General features: G+C 39.9%; 1 protein-coding gene across 2 annotated transcripts in view; it reads left to right on the top strand.

Moving 5' to 3' along the window:
• Positions 1-20,995, top strand: part of LOC122792307 (phosphatase and actin regulator 2-like) — a 1,188,181-nt gene that overhangs the window by 1,097,618 nt on the left and 69,568 nt on the right. For both annotated transcript variants that reach the window (XM_044060086.1, XM_044060087.1), the window contains 2 exons: positions 16,900-16,955; positions 19,658-19,719. In XM_044060086.1, the coding sequence (XP_043916021.1) occupies positions 16,900-16,955; positions 19,658-19,719 (118 nt within the window). The remainder of the gene's footprint in view (positions 1-16,899; positions 16,956-19,657; positions 19,720-20,995) is intronic.

Below are 20,995 nucleotides of genomic sequence, written 5' to 3'. Positions count from 1 at the left end.
GTAAAGCAAAGATATGGTCTCCATGGGGCGTGGTAAATTGCTTGGAAGCCTAATAAATGTGCCAGACATGCCCTTGTGGAGCCCCTCCTTAAATTGTGTAACTTGATCCACGGTACAGGATTTGTCCCCAAAGTATGGCAAACTGCATTGGTAATGCCCCTACACAAGGGTGGCCCATACCACTAACCCAGGAAACTATACATCCATTACTTGACAAGTCTAATTTGCAAAGCCATGGAAAACATTGTATCAGACCTCACAAACTACAATTTTAGAAACTTTATCAGTGTAGACCCACATCATTTTGGCTTTGTAAAAGAGAGAGCTTGCCTACTCAGTTTAGTTAAATTCTTCAAGAAGACCACACAGGCTGTTGACAGTGGTCATTTAGTTTGCTCAGCTTATTTGGATCTGGCCAAAGCATTTGACACTGTACCCTATGCTGACATTGTAAACAACAGAAGTGCATTAAAAGTGGATCCATATGCAGTGAGGTGGACAGCAAACTGGATGAAAGATGTAACCCATACAGGTAAGGAGAGCAGGTTCCTCCTCAGAAAGTATGAAGGCAACTAGTGGTGTGCGTTAGGGGTCAGTACAGGGGCCAGTTCTTTTCGACATCTACTTCTGTGATTTCCAGAGCAGAGCTTGGGACCTTTCATTAGCTAAGTTTACAAATGCCTGCAAATTGGACATTGTTGTCAAATCTTCCTCTAATATCCATCTGTTACAGCAGGACCTAACCTTCATAAACAAGTGGTATAAGACGAAAGAGCTAAAATTAAATCCAATAAAGTATAGTATTGTCACATTTGGTAAGTAAATCTTTCCCTCAGTGTACATTGTAGACAATAATCCAATTCAAAATGATAATGTACTCAGGGGTCTTAGAACCTGTCTTGATAATTCCCTCTCCTTTTTTTTTTTTTAAACAAGAAACATCTTTATTAAATTATCACATATGATATAGGCAGTCATACTTTTATATAAATGAAAAAAAAACATATTGACATAATTTTAGTTGCAGACATTATACGTCACAAACCATATTGACAATTTTAGTTGCAAACATTCTACATCACTTATAATCTATCCAGTCATTTTCAGTCAAATATTACATAGCTCATTCAAATCCTGCCATCTTTTAAATCTCTTTCCTCCTCTGCATGTATTGTTCCCACAATCTAATTTATTCCTACCCCTTTCTAAAGATCCCAAGTCCAGCTGTTTTATCTCTGTTACTATAGTTGCTTCAGTTTAGAATTTGATTTCCATTTTCTAGTAATTGCTTTTTTGGCTGCCACCATAATTAGCCTCAGCAAGGCCTTACTTATATCTAAGTAATTCCAATTCTGTATCATAGCTCAAAAAAATAATTTCCTTAGTTACACCAGTTTGCTCACCCAGTTCCTCTGACAGAGCAGTTAACAAGGAATCTTTAAAGTCTGCCAACTCATTACACTCCCAGAAAATATGATATTCTTCATGTTTCACTGATGCAGTCATCACACTTGGGTTATACTGCCAGGGTAGCCCTCAGACAACCCGAATACTAGAGGCTTAGTATTTCTGTGTCGGTTACTGTCGCTTCAGGACTGACGTCAGGTCGTCAGTGGTATAAAAACAGGCAGCCGACACCATTACATTAATCTTTCTTGATGAAGAGCCCGAAGCAGAAGCAGTTCACACGAGTGCCGGTCAGCCGCTACCTGAGTTTTTGTTTCCGAAATTGAAGTTGAAGTCTTCTAAAGGTAAGTACCCTGTTGGGGATCCTTTTTTCTTGCTCTAACCGATGTCAGAAAAAGTTAACAATTGTCTCGCCTGTGGAAAGCAAATACCACACCGAGATTTCCTTTCTTATTGCGTAACCTGTTTAGGCCCAGACCATGACATACCTCACTGCTGGTTTTGTACTTTGTTCAATGCCCAAACTATTTGTCGTTGGGCCTTTATGTGGCTAAATACTTTCATTCTCGATCTCCGTGTTCCAAAATGGCTTCGGTAAGCCATCAGACTACTGATCTTTTGAAAAAATGTAAGGATAAAGACAGAGACAGACCGCACAGGTCCAAAACTGCCAACGACGCTTCCGTTATGCTAGTCGTTAGTTCACCGGTGCTCAGTGAGGTGGTTTTGCAGCCCCTGATGCCCGCATTGATGGATTCGCAGGCTGCTACCAAGACCCGTTCAGAGTCCGGTATGCAGCGAGACGCTTCTTTGACTACGGAACCTTCAGATGTCTCTATCTTGGATAGGTCCGGAGCCGCTGTGCAGGCACTGGCTTCTGAGGAAGTTATTCGCACTACCGATATTCGACACAAACCAATGGCTTCTTTCACGTCTTCATGTTTTTCTAAATCTACCGAGTTTCTAAGGCCAAGAGTACTAGCTATGCCTAAAAAACAATGACCCTAACTCAAGCGCCTGCATCCTTGCCACAATCACAGATGCTTAAAATGGCTGAAGACCTTATCATACTGATTAGGGGAAGCCAGCCTTCCCCTGCTAAAAGGAAAAGAGACTTGTCCCCAGCAGCTTTATCTGACCAAGAGTCTGACGACTCAGAGGTTTCTGATTATGATGACATGTCCTTATCTGCCTATGAGGATTCAGATGCAGAGGAATCCATTCCTTCTTTCTCCCCTCCAGAGGATTTTTCTTTTGGTGAAACCCTACATACTTTGAGAGAGCATTTCCATTGGAAATGCCAGGATTATCTTCAGTCCAAAAAGAGACTCAGGGAATTTTTAGATTTACCACAGCACAGACCCTTAGCTATCCTTCCTGTTCTGGATGTTGTGGGTGATGTCTTTATGGAATCCAGTCTAACTCCTGATACTTTACCCCTTGCTCCCAGGAAACCTGACAGGTACTACAGAGTCCCCGACTCGCACAAATTTCTTTTCAAAAATCCTACTGCTGATCCAGAGGTCATCTCCCAAGGACCTAAAGGAATAAAAGCAACTAGAGCTAAGAATCCCACCTCCTCGGACAGGGATTCCCGAGATTTAGACGGATGGGGTAAAAAAGTATACACCCCTGCAACTCTTGCCATTAGAGAATTAAATTGTCAGTTCCACATGCTGAAATACCAGCAACATACTATGGAACTTATTAAGCAAAAATTATCTACCTTCCCTGATTGTGCAGAAAATAAAGAATTATAGGAGCTTATATATTCCACAAGCCAAGTCAGCAAGCATACCCTGAAATGTGGGTTTGACACCCTAGAAGCATCTTGCAGGGCACCAGTCACAAGTTCTGTACTTAGTAGGCATGCCTGGCTTAAGGACCAGACCTTGCAAGACCATGTCAAATCAAAATTATTGGACGCACCTCTGAACAAGGACACTCTGTTTGGCACCAAAGCAGAAGAGGTTTTAAAAAAGATGGAAGAAAAAGCTAAGTCTATGCAGACAGATTTTTTGCAAGTGCAGCTTCCAAGATTCAGTAGGCTTTGCCCCTCAAAACACTGGTCCTTTCCAGCCCCCTCAAGGCCACCTCAAACTAGACCTAGGGGAAACAGACCCCCCAGACTACAGTCTCAGGGTATGCAGAGATCTAAGCAATGGAGTACCTCCACTTCTAAAACAGGGAGTACTACGCCACCCCCTTATGGAAAGAATTCACAAAGACTTCTCAATTCCTCCCTTCACCTCTGCCCAATTGCTCATGCCCCTAGGAGGAAAATTTGCCCACCATGCATAAAACTGGACCTCCATCACCAACGATCAATGGGTCCTCAACATAGTATCCCAGGGGTACAAATTTTATTTCCACATGCTGTCAACCCCAAAAGGGTTCCCAGACCTTCCTCCAAACCAGTGGGCAGATGCACAAAGCCAAGTTCAGTCCCTGCTCTCCAAAAGGGCAATTCAGCCTGTTCCTGCAGAACAGATTAGGCCAAGGTTTTTATTCCAGACTTTTAATAGTACCCAGAAAAGAGGGCACCTGGCACCCAATGTTAGATCTATCCATTCTAAACACCTTCCTGGTGGTACCAAAATTCAAAATGCTCACCCTACAGCAGCTTCTCCCTATGCTGTCCAAAGACATTTCTCAGGACCTGGAAACTATCATACCTATGATACTTTGTCTAAGGAAAGAGTTCCTTTGGTGGGCAGCAGCATGCATCCACAACAAGGGGCTTCCCTTTACACAACCCCATGTCACCCAGACCCTAACCACAGATGCATCAGACTATGCCTGGGGGCACATCTGGATGGCAGGTGCATTCAGGGCCACTGGAGCCCAAATCAAATTCATCTGCACATCAACCAAAAAGAGATGCTAGCTATTCAGCATGCTCTGACAGCTTTCAAATCCCTGCTCTCTCCGGGGCCTCTACTAATCAAAACCGACAACACCACAGTGATGTGGTACATCAACAGGCAGGGGGGAACCCACACTTACCCACTCTGCAGGCTAGCCATGATTCTTTAGAACACGGCCTCAGCCATGCAGATTCACCTGCAAGCTCAATTCCTGCCAGGCAACCAAAACTCTCTGGCAGACAACTTAAGCAGAAATCTCTTAGACCCACATGAGTGGCAATTAAACCACAACACCTTCAGCCTTGTGACCCAGAAATGGGGAACCCCGAAGGTGGACCTATTTGCCTCCCCCAAAAGCCACCAGCTCAGCAATTTCTGCACCAGGGAACCTCACAGCAAGGCCTGGAAAATGGATGCCCTATCCTTCTAGTGGGCAAACCTCTCTATCTATGCATTTCCCCCTCTACCTCTTCTTACAAGAGTATTACTCAAGATAAGGGAGGAAAGACCAAAGGCAGTCCTGATTGCCCCAGACTGGCCATGCCAACACTGGTACCAACTACTGCGCAGTCTGTCACCGTTACCTCCATGGCACTTCCCCCAGATCCCAACTCTCCTGACTTAGCAGGAAGGACAGTTCTTGCATCCGCATTTGCAGACCCTGAACCTTACAGCCTGGCTTATTCCTTTTCTCCTCCAGTGGCCAGCCTAAGCAAGCAGGTAGTGGATGTCATACGTGAAGCCAGACGACCCAGTACTAGAAAATCCTATGCTGACAAGTGGAAAAAGTATTGTTCCTGGATCCAGACTAAAGGAGCGGATCCAGCACAGCCCTCCTTACCTCTCATCCTGGATTAACTAGCAGACCTACTTCACAGGGGCCTATCCTTCTCTTCCATTAAGGTCCATGCCTCTGCCATCTCTGCTCATTACAGCACTGAGCCACCTCTCTTCTCACACCCTCTCATCAAGTTGTTCCTGAGAGGGGATAACAACTTAAGGCCACCAAGAAGAGCCCCTACCCCTGCTTGGGACCTTAACTTTGTGTTGGAAAAGCTCACGCTGCCCCCCCCCCTTTTTGAGCCTGCAGCGGCAGCAAAGTTAAAATTCCTCTCTTGGAAAACAGCCTTGCTTCTGGCCATCACTTCAGCTAGAAGAGTGTCTGAGCTACAAGCACTTATCAGGACTAACCCAACTTTCATGCCTAAAGTGGTGTCCAGTGTGGCTCTCAACCAATCTATCCATTTGCCCACCTTTTTCCCTAATCCTGAAAATAAGGGGGAAAGGATCCTGCACTCTTTAGATGTGCACAGACAGCTCAGATTCTACCTTGATAGGACTAAACCCTTTAGGAAATCTGACCAGTTACTAGTCATCTTTGCACCAGGGGTAGAGGGCGAGGCCATATCAAAACAAACCATCTCCAAATGGATAGCACACTGTATCCATTTCTGTTACAAAAAACATGGGAAACCACCCCCTCAGGGAGTCAGAACACATTTCATTAGGGCAACTTCAACCTTTACAGCCTTTCTCAGAGGAGTCCATACCAGGGACATTCTGGAAGCTGCAACTTGGAGTTCTGGTCATACCTTCACCAAGCATTACCACCTGCCTATCTTTTCCAAATCCAGGGCGGGCTTTGCAACTGCAGTTCTGCAGGGCATACTAGCCAACCCCAACTCTTCTTGACTGCCTCCACCCATTCTTCAGCTTGAGATTCAACCCAAGTGTAATGACTGCAACAGTGAAACACGAAGAACATAATACAGTTGTGTACACTTACCATAAATGTAGATTAGGTTCATAGGTTCATAGGTTCATACTAGGCTATCTGCCCTAGGGCATTTATAAGCCTAGCCAGAGTGTGTGTGGCTTTCACCACCCCTTAGGATGAGAATACTACACCCATTAGTTTGCTGTGCCTCTGTCCAGCAGTGATACAGAGATGATTCCCGGGTAAACCACGATCTCCCATCCACTTTCGTCAAGATTTCTCTTGAACAGAGTCAGTGAGGGGCTCTGCCTCACATGGACTGGGATTCTGTTCCATAGTGTAGGGAGTCTCTGGGTGATGAATCTGTCCCTCCAGCACATCCTATTTATATCCGTGTTGAGGTTTAAGTCTCTTGCTCTCGTGGCTCTGGTGGATTTGGATTTTTTGAGGTGGAGCATGTCCATTAATTCGGGTTGGACATGGCCTTGTATGTCAGGCACAGATCACCTCTGAGCAGACGGTATACGACTGAATAGAGCTGGAGTTTCTTCAGTCGGGCATCGTATGACATATGTTTGAGCCCCTTTATCCTTTTGGTGAGGAACTTTGGGGTCTTTCCAACTGCTGCAGGTGTCGGGTAAGGTACATTCGAATGGGGCGTTGTACTCAATCATTGGTCTGATAAGTGAAGAGTACAGGGGTACAATGACCTCTCCTGATCTGGATGTGAATCCCTTCATGATCAGGTGGGCAATGTAGAAGGTCTTCCTAACCACTTTGGCAATGTGAGTGTCAAAAGAGAGGTTACTGTCAACTTGGGTCCCCAGGTCCCTGATAACTTCTTCCGTGTTTAATGGATTACCACCTATGTGGTAATTAGGGGTTACCTTGTTTTTCCCAAAGGGTATGACTATACATTTTTGGCATTTAGCTTAAGGCCATGGCTCTGGCACCAGTTATCCATTTCTATGAGACCTTTCTGGAGGATGTCTGTGTCTGATGGAGTGTCAATTATGGTGCCCAGTTTGCAGTCATCTGCAAATTTTGTCAACCACAATCCCCCTATGTTTGCCTGCACTTCAGAAAAATAAATGCCGAACAAGAGGGGGCCAGGACTGAGCCCTGTGGGACACCGCTCGTGACCGCTTAGAGTCTGACATGGCACCAGCAACTCTAACCCTGTGTGTTCTGTCCTTGAGCCAGTTTGCAACCCATCTTGTGACATATGGGTTTACATCTAAGCTGGTGAGCTTTTCTATGATGCCCGAGTGGGGTATTGTGTCAAACGCTTTTGCTAGGTCAAGGTAGGCTGTGTGAACTGCCTTACCCTCATCAATGGCCTTAGTGACTGTTTCAAAAAGTCGACCAAGTTCAAGAGGCAGGATCTGCCCTTGACAAAGCCAAATGGGTAGGATCCAGTGTCTGTAGGTCCCCAATGTCTTTATTTATGAGTTCCATTATGATCCTCTCCATAGCTTTGCAGACAAGGCCTGCCAAGCTTATGGGGCTGTAATTTCCAGGGTCCAGAAGAAGCCTTTTGTGGAGTGGGACCACAGTTGCCGTCGCCATTCTTTGGTGCGTACGATCCTGTAGTAAGGCTAAGATTAAACAGCAGCCTTATGTGGGTTTAGTTCCTCATTGAGTTTGTGTAGCACACATCCGGGACACCGTCCGTCCCATTGATGCTGTGTTTTTGCTTTAGAGAGAGCAGCTTTCACCTGGGCATCTGAGATGTTTGGGAGGCTAGACTCTGGTGGGATAGATATTTCTCCTTTGGGAGGGGGAGAAATTTGCACTGAACCTGTCTGCCAGTATGTTGGCAATGTCTGTGGGTTCAGTGATTTTTTTATCATTTTGGACTAATTCTGAGCATATCTGGGAGTTTCCACCCAGGTTTCTAACATAGCTAAAGAAGGCTTTATGATTGTCTTTTGTGTCATTAGCGATTTTTCTTTCAAAGTTGGCCTTGGATGATTTTATGAGTGATCGTAGTTTTTTGCTAGTATTGATCAGAGATGCCTTCCCATTTAGGGATTTTGCTCTGTCATGTAGTAGCTTTCTCCTCTTGTTGTAGAGTTTGTTTATGGCTGGAGTCCACCAGACCGGGCGCCTATTCACTGTTGCAGTCCTGGTTTCCCACCCTCCAGCCCCCTTGTCTCTCTCTCTCTCTTCCTTGCTCCTTACAGGGCTATTGGTATTTACTTTTTACTGGTAGTGTTTTTCCACCATACCTTAGCTCCCTATTTGGGGGCTCCTGGCATTTGGGGCAAGAAAAACTGATGAAATGGTGTCGGCTGCCTGTTTTTATACCACTGATGACCTGACATCAGTCCTGAAGCGACAGCAACCGACGCAGAAATACTAAGCCTCTGGTATTTGGGCCGACTGAGGGCTACCCCTGGCAGGACAACCCAAGTGTGATGACTGCAACAGTGAATACACTCGAACATCTACATTTATGGTAAGTGTACACAACTGTACTTTCCCAGTTACCTCTTTCTTCCCTATCACACCTCCAGCATTTGTTGTCTACCTGAGGAAACAATATTTGGCATTTATGATAATACCCTCCCCTTTGATCACCATGTAGCAGCAGTAGTTAGAAATTCTTTCTGTTTGGAGCAACTAATCAAATGGTATATCATGCAGGTCAAAAGAAGTTATCATCCGTGATCATGCAGACATAATTAGAGCAGCTACTGAGTGCAGCACTCTGTTGTGATGTACAGTTCTAGGTATATTAAGCAAATGAAAAGGCCCAAGAGGTTCCTTTCCTAGGGGATTTTTGGCCTAAATTCCATGCACTATCAGGAGAGACTTGAAGACTTATCCCTTTACTTATTTTTTATAGGCTGTTGGCGTGGTGATCTATGCGTTGCATTCCTTGCCATTAAGGACCGCATCCTTCTTGTTTTCCTGTGTCTTTGTAAGTTAGATAAACTGCAGGTATCTTGACTAGGGGCAGCACAGAGGATTAAATCTATTAGCTGTTAACAAGGTGGTACTTATAGTACAGGGTTTGATTCCTTCAGCCTTCTTTTGCCTACTACTTCACCTTGAACAAGTCACTTAACCAGGTCATTCTTTGGGGTAATTGGAAATTTGGGCTAAGTTCTTTAATGGTTTTCCTGAACTAACTGTGAACCTTTGAACTGCTGTATATGGTATTAACTGTTCAAACAATTCTGCAGTCATCTTTACATCTGTTTTAGCGTACGTTAAGTCTGGTAGTTAGTGCAGAGGATTAAAGCTGCGATTTGTTAATGAACTACTTCCTGTGGTACAGGTTTTGATTCCTTCATCTTTAATTTACTTACTGTATAACACTGAGCAAGTCACTTAACCATCTGAGACAAATGGGAATTTTTTTGCTAGGCTCCCTAATGATGTCCTGGGCCACATGCCTAGTAACTACCTATAAGCCACTACCTATGGTATTAAGTATTCAAAACGTTTTGTACTCTTCTTTACATCTGTGTAAGCATATAGAACATGCTCCCTTGCAGATAAAGCAGCATGATACACTCTCTTTATGTGGAACCTGAGTAATTGGATGGGTATTCATAAATTCAAACTGGGTTTGACTGGCTTAGCCCTGCTTGAGAGGGGAGATGCAGTTTATGGTGAGAACTCTGATAAGGTGTAATGGTCAAGAGAGTTAGAAGCCTAGAACTTCCTGTGATTTCAGTGAAATAATTCCATTAATACCAGAACTAGAGATGTAAATCTGTACCAGCGTGTAAATAAAACATGATGGAGTAACACATTTATTACCCAACACCTATCTCATACCTGGAACAATAGACATGTGTAAGTTAAACAGACTGGTGGTCTATCATCCTTCAGACTCAACCTGGATAATTGGATGGGTACCCATAAATTTACTCCAGGACTGACCTGCTTTGCCCTTCTTGGGAAAGGAGGTACACCATGAGAAGGGGTACTGGAAAGGTATAACTATTTTTGACTTAATTTCCATGTGTTTTCTGTGATACTGTGGTCTCCAGACCCATCGTATGTGGAGGTTAAGACTAGCAATTTAACTGTTATTTATAAGCTTCTATTGAGGCTTTGGTTCTCTCTCCAGCAGTGACACGTCCCAAGAGCCAGTTTCTTCTGGTCCTTCCTAATATGTCACTTTGCTCCCACTTGGCACTCACCTGACACCGCACTTGGTTCCATCATTCACCTTGTAAACAACAACCCCAAACAGCAGCTCCCTGCAGATTTTTAAGCTGTGCCTGATTTGATTATGTGGGTCATCCAGCCACAAGACATTTTCCAGCTAACTCCACCCCCAGGCCTTGCTCCAAGGGCAGTCAAGACATCTTCCTTCTGGGTAAGGTTCTGCTGTTTGTTTGTGAACCATAACAAAGAGGGGGTCAGATTTTATATTACTGTTTTGTCTGCTAAAGTAACCATACATTCAGCATAAAGAACTAGAAAGCATAGCCCTAAAAATTACAGTAGCAGATGTGCCTTGTTACCATGATAAGAGCACAATTCTGAGAGGGGGTATTTTTGAAGAAGCAGGATGGTACTCACTGGTTTTAATTGATATTCACTTTTAATATTTTGAGCCACTCATTAAGCCATGCTTACTGTAGGCATTGTGAAGAAATACTGCATCTCTGTCTGTCTCACATTGAAAATAATGTGGGAATAACTAACCTTAACTTCAAAGTATCAAAAAGTGTTTCATGAAACTGTTTGATAGGAACCATTTGTTGCTTTTCATCACAATGTTGTAATTGTTGCCCAAAAAGTATGTATAAGAAATATTTTGATCTGTAAATACTTATCGTGCATGCCTGTATAGAATTGTACTAGTTGTCAGTAAAATTCATCCATTCACAATCCCTTTTTCCCAGTTTTTCCACATGGAGTCTGGGTGTCACTTCAGCAGTGACAATCATCTAGAGCCAAGATTTACACCACTGGGTGGTTAGCCCAGCTGCAGTAGTTTATCCACTCCACACACTGATACCTATGGCCAGTTGAGAGTGTCCAATCCACCTACTGCATGTCTTTGGAATGTGGGAGGAAGCCCACGTGAACATAAGGAGGACATGCAGACTTCACACTGAGGGGACCTCTTGCTGTAAGGTGGCAACACTATCCAGTGCACCACTTTGATGTTAGTTGCCAGTAGAAGATTGTGTTAAATTATTCACAGTCTCTGCCACATTAAATGATGTCCAGTTGCCTACAGCGTAAAATATTGCAAGATACGTTTGGTGAAAATGAACTGTACATTGTGAAGATATTATGCCTCAGGTGTAACAGATGTTGATAAATTTAGTGACAGAATTATTAAAGTCAGCGATTGCTGGCCGATTCATTTGCCAGCTTGGAATAGCTGAAAAAAATGAAATTCCCCTTCATCTCAGGCCTGCCAGCTACTTTACACAGCAGTGGAAAACAAGTGCTTTGTAGCAGTGCTGAAAGTATTAATAACATGACTTACTACACTGAAAGATCTTATCTGGACAAAGACTGAAGGCATAAAAATAGTTTGCCTCACTGAACAGAAGGGTCTGCAGTAAAACTGAATAGATGCAAGCCTTCAGCAGTTGTTATACTTGTAACATTTTAATAGTTACTAAAGCCTGTTTAAAAGACCACATAAATATGAAGACTCCAGCTTACTTGCCTATACTGTATTCTACTATGACAGGAAAAGAAAAGGTCAGAAGTTATTGAAGTATTAACAAACATTCACCTCAGCAGCACCCTATTTAAGAAGCAGTGCCTCCAAGACTCAAATAATTCATCATTATTGACTGTGGTGCTGGTTCACACAAGTCCTTTAAACTACTTGGCCTTTACATACCCCTCCCCCCAAGAGATGTTTCATATACTTCAAGAGCATGGCTGCATGGTAAGCAAACTCAGAAATAATTTATGTTTGTGACATAAATATCGATTGGTCAGCATCACCCTGTCTGTATGGACAAGCAGTGTGAATGCCTATTGTAAACTTTACCACTAACACTGATAAAGTAAGCAAAAGTGCTAGTTCTCTAAAATGGGTACTAGTCACCAAAAATAAAACTCATTGTAACAGCTGGTGTTATTTGTAGATTCCATGTGATGGTGATCCATAATTCTTAATTTAGAACTATGGCAAATTTTGGAAGAGCCATAGATAGCTTGCCTAAATCAGCTCTTGCAAAACTGAAATGGAGACCACTAGATTGCCTTCTTATTTAAGGCCTTCAGGTAGCTACTACTACTGCATGAAAACAATAATAGATAGTCTAGCCTTCTTAAATCTCTAACACTAAAAATCTCCTCTCAGCCATGGATGACCACCAACCTAAAACCCTAGTGATGGGGCAGGGGGTGGACACTTGCGAGTCATATACCAAAATAAACTCCCAAGTCAATCTAGAACACTATACACAATTTAGAAACAAATGTAAAAGCCCTTTCATGAAATGCAAGAAAAACTACATTGATACTGACAGCACATCAAATTCCATACTTTATGATTTCTGGCAATTAAACAAACACTCTAAGAAACTTTCTACCAGTTGTTCTCAGTGGAACAAATGCACAAAAATACTCCCCAAATCTTTTAAACTTAGTAAATCAAGTAAAAAAAATCCAATCCAGAATATGTTGAATTCACAGTTTATTTGTTATTAAACACAGACGAGCAATCCATAAGACTTAAAGGTTATTACATTTAAGAACAATTACTTGCATAGCAGTTGAAGTGGTAGTGGTAACATTTCCACTGTAAATACAAATCAGTCCAGCTGTCGTAAAATACAACCCCCACTCCTTCCCTTAAAATAAAATAATAAAAAGGATCCAAGCTAACCTAAAATACCATGCTATTCAGCATTCCTAAAAATGCCTGTCTCTCTGTTTATTGCATCCTTATAAAATAAAAATCATAATAATAAAACATCATAATAAAATAAAAATGAATTATGTTTTCACAATATAAATTTACTCAAACTTTTCAGCTAAAATCACTTTCATTTCTTCTTCAGGTCTGTGCACACTAGATATTCCAGGTTGTACTGTCTGTCTAAATGTATTTGTGAATCAGAAGTAATAAACAGTTTAAACTACTATAAAATCTATCTAACTCATTTGTATTAACAATACCTAGATTCAAATCTAAGTGCAACAAACTTGTAAATTATAAAAATATGGAAATGTGAAGATACTGCGATGGTGGTGCTGCGGTAGCGTTATCGCCTCACAGTTAGACGTTGCCCGTTCGATTCTCAGTTAGAGCGTCTTCTGTGTGGTGACATGCGTGAAAGGGCGTTCCTTCGTTGAAGGTTGTGCGTTAGGCCCGGCAAGCCAGCATGTAAAAATCTACTGCCAATCATTAGCGGACCGGAGTTCCGCTGTGGCGACCCCTAACCGGGAAAAGCCAAAAGACACACACAAACAAACAATGGAAGTGTGAAGATAAACTGACACAAAACTATGCGTTTAAGTTATATTTAAGTCTTTAAGTGTTATATGCTTTAGGTAGTTAGTCCATGCAAGCTTTTAATGTAAACAATGCATGTGACAGTCTGTGCAGGGGAAACAAAAACTGTGTAACATATGTTCCCGTTTAAAATATAAAAACACATGATCTGCACAAATTAGGGGTATAGAGATGTGGTTTCCAGTATGCACCAGTATATACAAGTACATGTTATATGTGCAGCAAGCGTTTTACATTCACTATTTTCAGTATATGTTTGATGTCACCAAACCTTTTCACATGTGCAAAGGGACTGTATTTTACAGTGTCTGAAAATAGAATGAAAAAATGTGTCAAATAATTCTCGTTTAAATGCTAGTTACTTTTACAAAGCAGAGCTAATGGAATATGTATCTGTATGTCCAATCTACCCAAAAAATAAAACTGGTAAGGGTATTGTAAAAGTATTGTGTGTGAGTAACTATAAGGCATCATCAAGAGAGAATCAAGTAAAGAAATATACATATATATCTATATATCTATGTATCTATATATCTATATATCTATGTATCTATATATCTATATATCTATGTATCTATATATCTATGTATCTATGTATCTATATATCTATGTATCTATATATCTATGTATCTATATATCTATATATCTATGTATCTATGTATCTATATATCTATGTATCTATATATCTATGTATCTATATATCTATGTATCTATATATCTATGTATCTATGTATCTATATATCTATATATCTATATATCTATGTATCTATATATCTATATATCTATGTATCTATATATATCTATGTATCTATGTATCTATATATCTATATATCTATGTATCTATATATCTATATATCTATATATCTATGTATCTATATATCTATATATCTATGTATCTATATATCTATATATCTATGTATCTATATATCTATGTATCTATATATCTATGTATCTATGTATCTATATATCTATGTATCTATATATCTATGTATCTATGTATCTATATATCTATATATCTATATATTTATGTATCTATATATCTATGTATCTATATATCTATGTATCTATGTATCTATATATCTATATATGTATATATCTATATATCTATGTATCTATATATCTATGTATCTATATATCTATGTATCTATGTATCTATGTATCTATATATCTATGTATCTATGTATCTATATATCTATATATCTATGTATCTATATATCTATATATCTATGTATCTATATAAACATAATATAGAGAATCTCACTATAGTCTAAAACCCATAGTAACATATTTCATGCACTATATATTTCATATGTTTTTTTCTTTATAACCACTGGTGTGCCCTCCAGCATTACAAATATTGCTCAATTCCTGCCTTTTTTATTTTAAATCTCACTCCTCCTTGTGAACATTATGCTGCATGTATTGTTTCCACAACTTCCATTTATTTCTGTGTAATTTGCCTCTTCTGTTTTCTAAAAAATCGCATTTCCAGTTCTTTTATCTGCTTAGCTGTATTCAGTACTTCAATTACAGCTGGTTTAGATTCTGATTTCCATTTTCTAGTTATTACTTTTTTTTAGCAGGCAATAGAATTAGGTAAATGGAGTCGTGGATGTCACATCAACAGTGACCATTTTCTGCAGCCAATGTTTATGCCACTGGTTGGTTAGCCCGAATGAGGTTGTTCTTCCATAAAACACACATGCGCGCGCACACGCACACACACACACAATTTAGTGTCCAATCCACCTACTGCATGTCTTTGGAATGTGGAAGAAACCAAACACCCAGAGAAAACCCATGCAAAGTTAGGGAGGAAATGCAGGCTCCACACAGAAGGTGCCTCAGCTGAGCATCAAGCCAAGAACTGCTTGCTATAAGGTGAGAACACTACACTCTGCACCACTATGCTGCCCAGATATACACACACACACACACACACGTGTGTGTGTGTGTGTGTGTGTGTGTGTGTGTGTGTGTGTGTGTGTGTGTGTGTGTGTGAGTAATGGCTTAAAGTGGTGGGGATTACAGTGAGATCTACTTCTAACTGGTGAAGTTTGTAACCAGGGCCATTCAGGAATAAGTCTCATCATTACTTCCATGGCATTATTCCCATTATAGAACGAAAAAGTTTTAATTATTTTTAACTTGTTTGTGGTTACTGTGCTTGCATGGTTGTATGCTGCATTGACCAAGAGCATGGCTACATGTTAAATTTCTGAAAGGAAGCAGTGCTATTTCTGAAGGTGATGTGTGGATTTAAATATATGTGTATATATTAACACAGCATTGTGAAAAGTTTGTTGATATTTGAAAGAATAAAAAAGTTGCATATTCAAAAAAAAATACCCTAAATTGAACTTTAGTGTTCTGTAGAACCAAGAAGACATGTTTTCAAGTAATGATTGTTAACGTAATTCATGTTAATGTTGTTCTTTTCATTTTTTGACATATAGATCACAGTCTTTTTTATTTGGAATTTGCTGGAATGTTCAGTGTGTGTGTGTGTGTGTGTGTGTGTGTGTGTGTGTGTGTGTGTGTGTGTGTGTGTGTGTGTGTGTGTGTGTGTGTCTTAGTTACAGATGACAGTGTTCCAGGAGGGATGCTATGGAAATAACATCCCTGCTGGAAACTGTAATGCACATTTCTGATTGCCATGAGTTTTTGCATCCCCTTGTATAAGTATTTGTACAGTTAGTCTTGCTTTCCATTTGTTTAGAAACAAAGGATTTAAAAATGCATGTCACAATTCTTTAAATGAAAAACTGTGTGGCCTTAAATGTAGCAGGGGACGATGACTAGAAAGCAGTACTTTGTGCATGTCTCCAGTGATATGTCATGTCATCTATATGTACCCAGTTACTTATTCAAAGTAAAATGCAGTGTGGGATTCGTATGAGAACTATATTTACCCAGTTACTTATTCAAAGTAAAACGCAGTGTGGGATTCATATGAGAACTATATGTACCCACTTACTTATTCAAATTAAACTTCAGTGTGGGATTCGTATGAGAACTTTACACACTCTACTCTCTTCTGATGAGAGGACTGTATGCTTAGTATTTATACAGCATCTTGTTGTTAAGGGTATTTGAAATTTCAGTAACACAGATATGTACCTTGTTTTATCCTTAAATGTGATTACAGATTAAACGCCGTGATTTTTTTAATCTAACCATACAAAAAAAGCTTGTGCTTTTAATTTGAAAACTGCATTTTGATTGAAAACATTTGCAGTTATAAAATGCAGTGTTGTGTTGGAATGATTTATGCTCACTATAATTCAGTGTGTAATGAAATTTCAATGCTGTCTCATTAGATCCGACAACAGTAGCTCTTCTAACTATCCTAACCCTGCAAGAAAATAGTTTAAACTTCTCAGTTGAGGTTATACCCTAGAAGCAGATGTACAGCAAATTCTGAAAATACTTTTCATCTTTTTTGATAGGAGACTTAGCCAAAGGCCCACAACAGAAGAACTTGAACAGAGAAACATCCTGAAGCGTGAGTATCCCACCAATTTATTTAATTTGCTTATGTTAAAATTCTAATGCTCTTAAATTACAGGAGATAGGCATTCAGAATTCTAATCTTCAAACTTGCAGGAGATGCCAGCTTCATTAGCATACATAGATAAAGGCCTGACTGTGACTCGTATGGCATAAGTTTGATTAGCAGCTTGGCTGTCTGCTGAAGCTGGCATAAGGCATTGAAGAAGTATGAACGTTATACCTGCTCGCTTGTCCCACGGTTGGACAGATAACAGTGGCAGGTAGTGGAGTGTACCGGTTGGTCAGGCTGTGGCATGTGCTAAGGATTACTGCTTGGTCAGATTCTGGTGCTGACCAGAAACTATGAGGGCAGTTAATCCTGTACTGTGGGTGGGTGGATCAAAAAGGAAGAACATTTTGTCCTTGATCCCAGGGCAAGGCTGCTCCCAATCCAAGGTCACCGGTAGAAGCAGTTCATGCCACTGTGAAAAAGAGTGGTGGCTGTGGGATCTGCTCCACACTCCTGACACTCTCATACCAGGACTGGCAACCCACAGTTCAGCAGCAGCAGTATTTACAAACACTGGACAGACCCACTGATCAGAGTATGCAACAAGAAGCCACACATTACTACAATGGACAACCTATACTCAGAAAACTATAAGCCAAAAAAAAATAAATAAATAAAAAGATGAGCATTCAGAATTCCTTCCAAGACTTGTTTCTCCATCTTTTCTGAACATACTAATAATGATAATTTTGGTGTAACAGTAATGCATCTTTCAGTTGCTTCTTCTTTATTAAATTGTACATTGGATGGCTATACTGAGGAATTACAAGTCAATCTTTTTAAAGGCAAATCTGAGCAATGAGAGCCAAAGACTTACAGATTAAAAACAGACCTAACACTGTTGTTGTGGCTATCTGCCAGTGTGTAAAACACCTTTTTTGTTATTTTTGTTTGCCTCTTACATGCTTTATTAGCTTCCTTGTCCTCAGTTATAGTCAGCATTGTTACACCCTTTTCCAGATCTGAAGGGGATAGTCATACCTCTCAAGTGTACCTCATTACGAGGAAAGTTCCTCATTTGAGGTCCTGCAACATTCATGTTCCACATTGAAAGTATCTGTCAACCATTCAGTTTCAGGTATTTTTTAACTGATATCCATGATAAGGAGGGCAGAATCATATTAATTCATCAAGATAAGTTTTTATATGTAAAATAGCACATTTTAACCATCTTATGAGCTTCCTATGTGAAGTTGTTAGTAAGTGTTCCATATTTTGCCCATTTGTCACATTAAAAGAGGTAGTGTTCCACATTTTGGAGATGGAGGGTTGAGAGCTATGGACAGAGTGTGCTTTCATCTCTGTAGCGCCAATAAACCATTCCCTTGTAATTGTTACGTCCTTGTCCTGTGATACCCCATTGTGGGGTGAGTCTTGCTACACAAGTGAAGTACATCAGTTAGCAATAATCTTTCCATAAAAATATTACATCTGGTTTCACAACACCAGACGTATTTTTAAAAACATTGCTGTTAACATGACCACGTTGATATAGCTGCTGTCTTAACCTATGCATCATTTTATTCTTACCCTAAAAATTACTGTATAGTGTATTTACTGAGTGGGGGCTGTTGTACAGCATCCATATACTGGCTTTGTTTTGTGTTCTAGATCATACATTTGTACATGTGAAATATCACACCATTTGATACATTGAGTTCTGTGTTGTGGTATTCAGCTGTCTAATTACTTGCCTCATCAAAAAAAAAAAAAAAAGATCTTAAAAGATGGTTTTACTGTCATTGATCTCCTAGTGCAGGATTACCACAAGTCTGTATTTTTGGGGGTTCCAATTTTAGTTGTGTCTTGTTAGGGAATATGAGCAATAGCAAATACATTGATGCAGTAAAAAAACTCCTCGAAAGTAAAAGTTTAGAGAAAAATATAATATTTTAAAGTAGGCATCCTGTTACTGTATGAAACAGCAAAAGCAACTAAAACTCCACAACCTTTTTATGTTTTAGTGTTGATAATCAATAAAAAATGAGTCCTCTTCATTTGATCAATGGCCTGAACTGTGGGGCAGGATGGCATGCTTCATTATGAAATGCCCATTTTAAGATTTTAAAAAGGTGGTATTCAGCAGAAGTAATGATTTTTTAAATGAGTCAGTTGGTTTTCCTCATGCACAGGTGTAGAAAGCTTTTCTGACAACTTTCAGTCTCATTCTTAATTAAAAGTATAGACCACCAGTAAAGTAGTGTCACAGTTCCTCTTTGGATCCTGAAAAGACCAGGAATGCAACACTGTCAAGTTTGCTTTACCTTTCTGATTGTATAAATCCTAAAGATGAGTAAGAGAAATGGAAATGATGTCACATACGTGAAAATAAGGGCACTGGAATGGAATGGTTTGCTGAGGTTACATCATACTGATGAGTCACGGACTGATGTGGAGGCTTGTTAAGAGATGAAATTTATATCACGCAAGATTCTTCCAAGTAGCAGACTTACGTCATTACATCAGCTAAATGATCTGTGTAGTGTATGATGAACATTTGTAAACTGTAAGACAGACATTTATTAAACTCCTCCGAGGTACTTGCAGAGCATAGTTCACCATGTGCTTACTTTGGTCAGTATTAGTAAAGTTTAAAAAGGTAACTTATAAAGTAGTGATTGTTCTTTCCAAATGTGTAATTCCAGAGAAGAATGAGGCAGAGGAGCAAGAAGTCATGAAAGAAATCAAACGGCAGCTCTCTAGAAAAGTAAGTATTCTGATTTGTTTATTTGTTTTTTGCTTGATAGTTTTATGCAGTTAGGAAGAATGCAGTATATAGCATCACAAAATACAGTTCTGTGCTAAAGAAACATCAGTAAGCACAGAGTGGTACAACATAGGGAGCCCTACTGGAAAAAAAACAATGAAAAAAAAGTAATGTAAAATAAGACATGGGGGAATAATATTACTGATGCAGTCTTTTCAAATGCAGCATTGAAAGGGTCTGTTGTAGATTAACTGCTGTGTTGTGTATATCTCATTACTCAGTAGAACAATGTAATACAAGTCACATAATGTAGTGTATCAGTAACTACTATACAAATAGATCTTGATTCATCATATTCCACAATCACTACATTTATTCAGCGTCTATTAAAGTGCAGCAGTAAAATTTGTAAACCGAACACCCTTTTAAAGCACACAGTACCTTCTGATCAGAAACAGAATGAAATGATAATAGTGACGCATAAAATAATTTAGCTACGGTTTTTGTGTTGCTGCACTTTGCTATCCCTCTGCATTACAGCACGTTAAATATTTTGATTTCAGTAAAAGGTTTGCAGATTGCTAGTTAAAATGTACGAAAGGGCAACACAGTATGCAGGTCATAAGTGCAGTGTAGTACAGCTGACAAGGCAATACATATCAGCAAATACAGTTTAGTGCAACGTAAAGCAGTAGACCAATGAACAGCTGTAGTGTATCATGGCACACAGAGATATTTTAAAGGTAAACCGATACACTCTAACAAAATAGAGGGAGTCAGATTGTGTAACGTAATAAAATAGACAGGACTAGCACAGCTCAATGTTAATATACATAATTACTAGGTATAGCATGGTTGTTTATACAAAAGTTTGTAAACGTTAAGTTAGCAGTATGTAGTTGTGCACAGTATTTAAGGTACAGGCTCATAAAGGCTTTTTTCAGTATTTTAATCAAATCAGTGTGCCCTGAATCCATTCTGTAGGGTATCGATCATTGATAAATATAATTCAGGTTGTTAAGCTCAAATTTATTAAAGGCTCTAAAATGGATGGTGTACATGGATACCATTAACAGCAAGCTAGATTAGTCAAGGGCATAAAAAAACACCTGCCAAAACTGTAGATGTGAAACGTTTCAAGATATTTTTTTCTAGGGGTACAATCCCCCTCCCTTACCTTTTGTTCTGCTGGCTTTACCTTCCACCGCCTTACTTTCATATACCAACTCCATGGCTGCATAATCACAGGGAGAAGGGAAAAATGTATATTACCATC

Source organism: Protopterus annectens, chromosome 1.part2 (assembly GCF_019279795.1).
Source record: "Protopterus annectens isolate FY-2018-M chromosome 1.part2, PAN1.0, whole genome shotgun sequence".
NCBI lineage: Eukaryota > Metazoa > Chordata > Ceratodontiformes > Protopteridae > Protopterus > Protopterus annectens.
The sequence above is the reverse complement of the archived record's forward strand: the minus strand, read 5'-3'. Positions and strand labels throughout refer to the sequence as shown.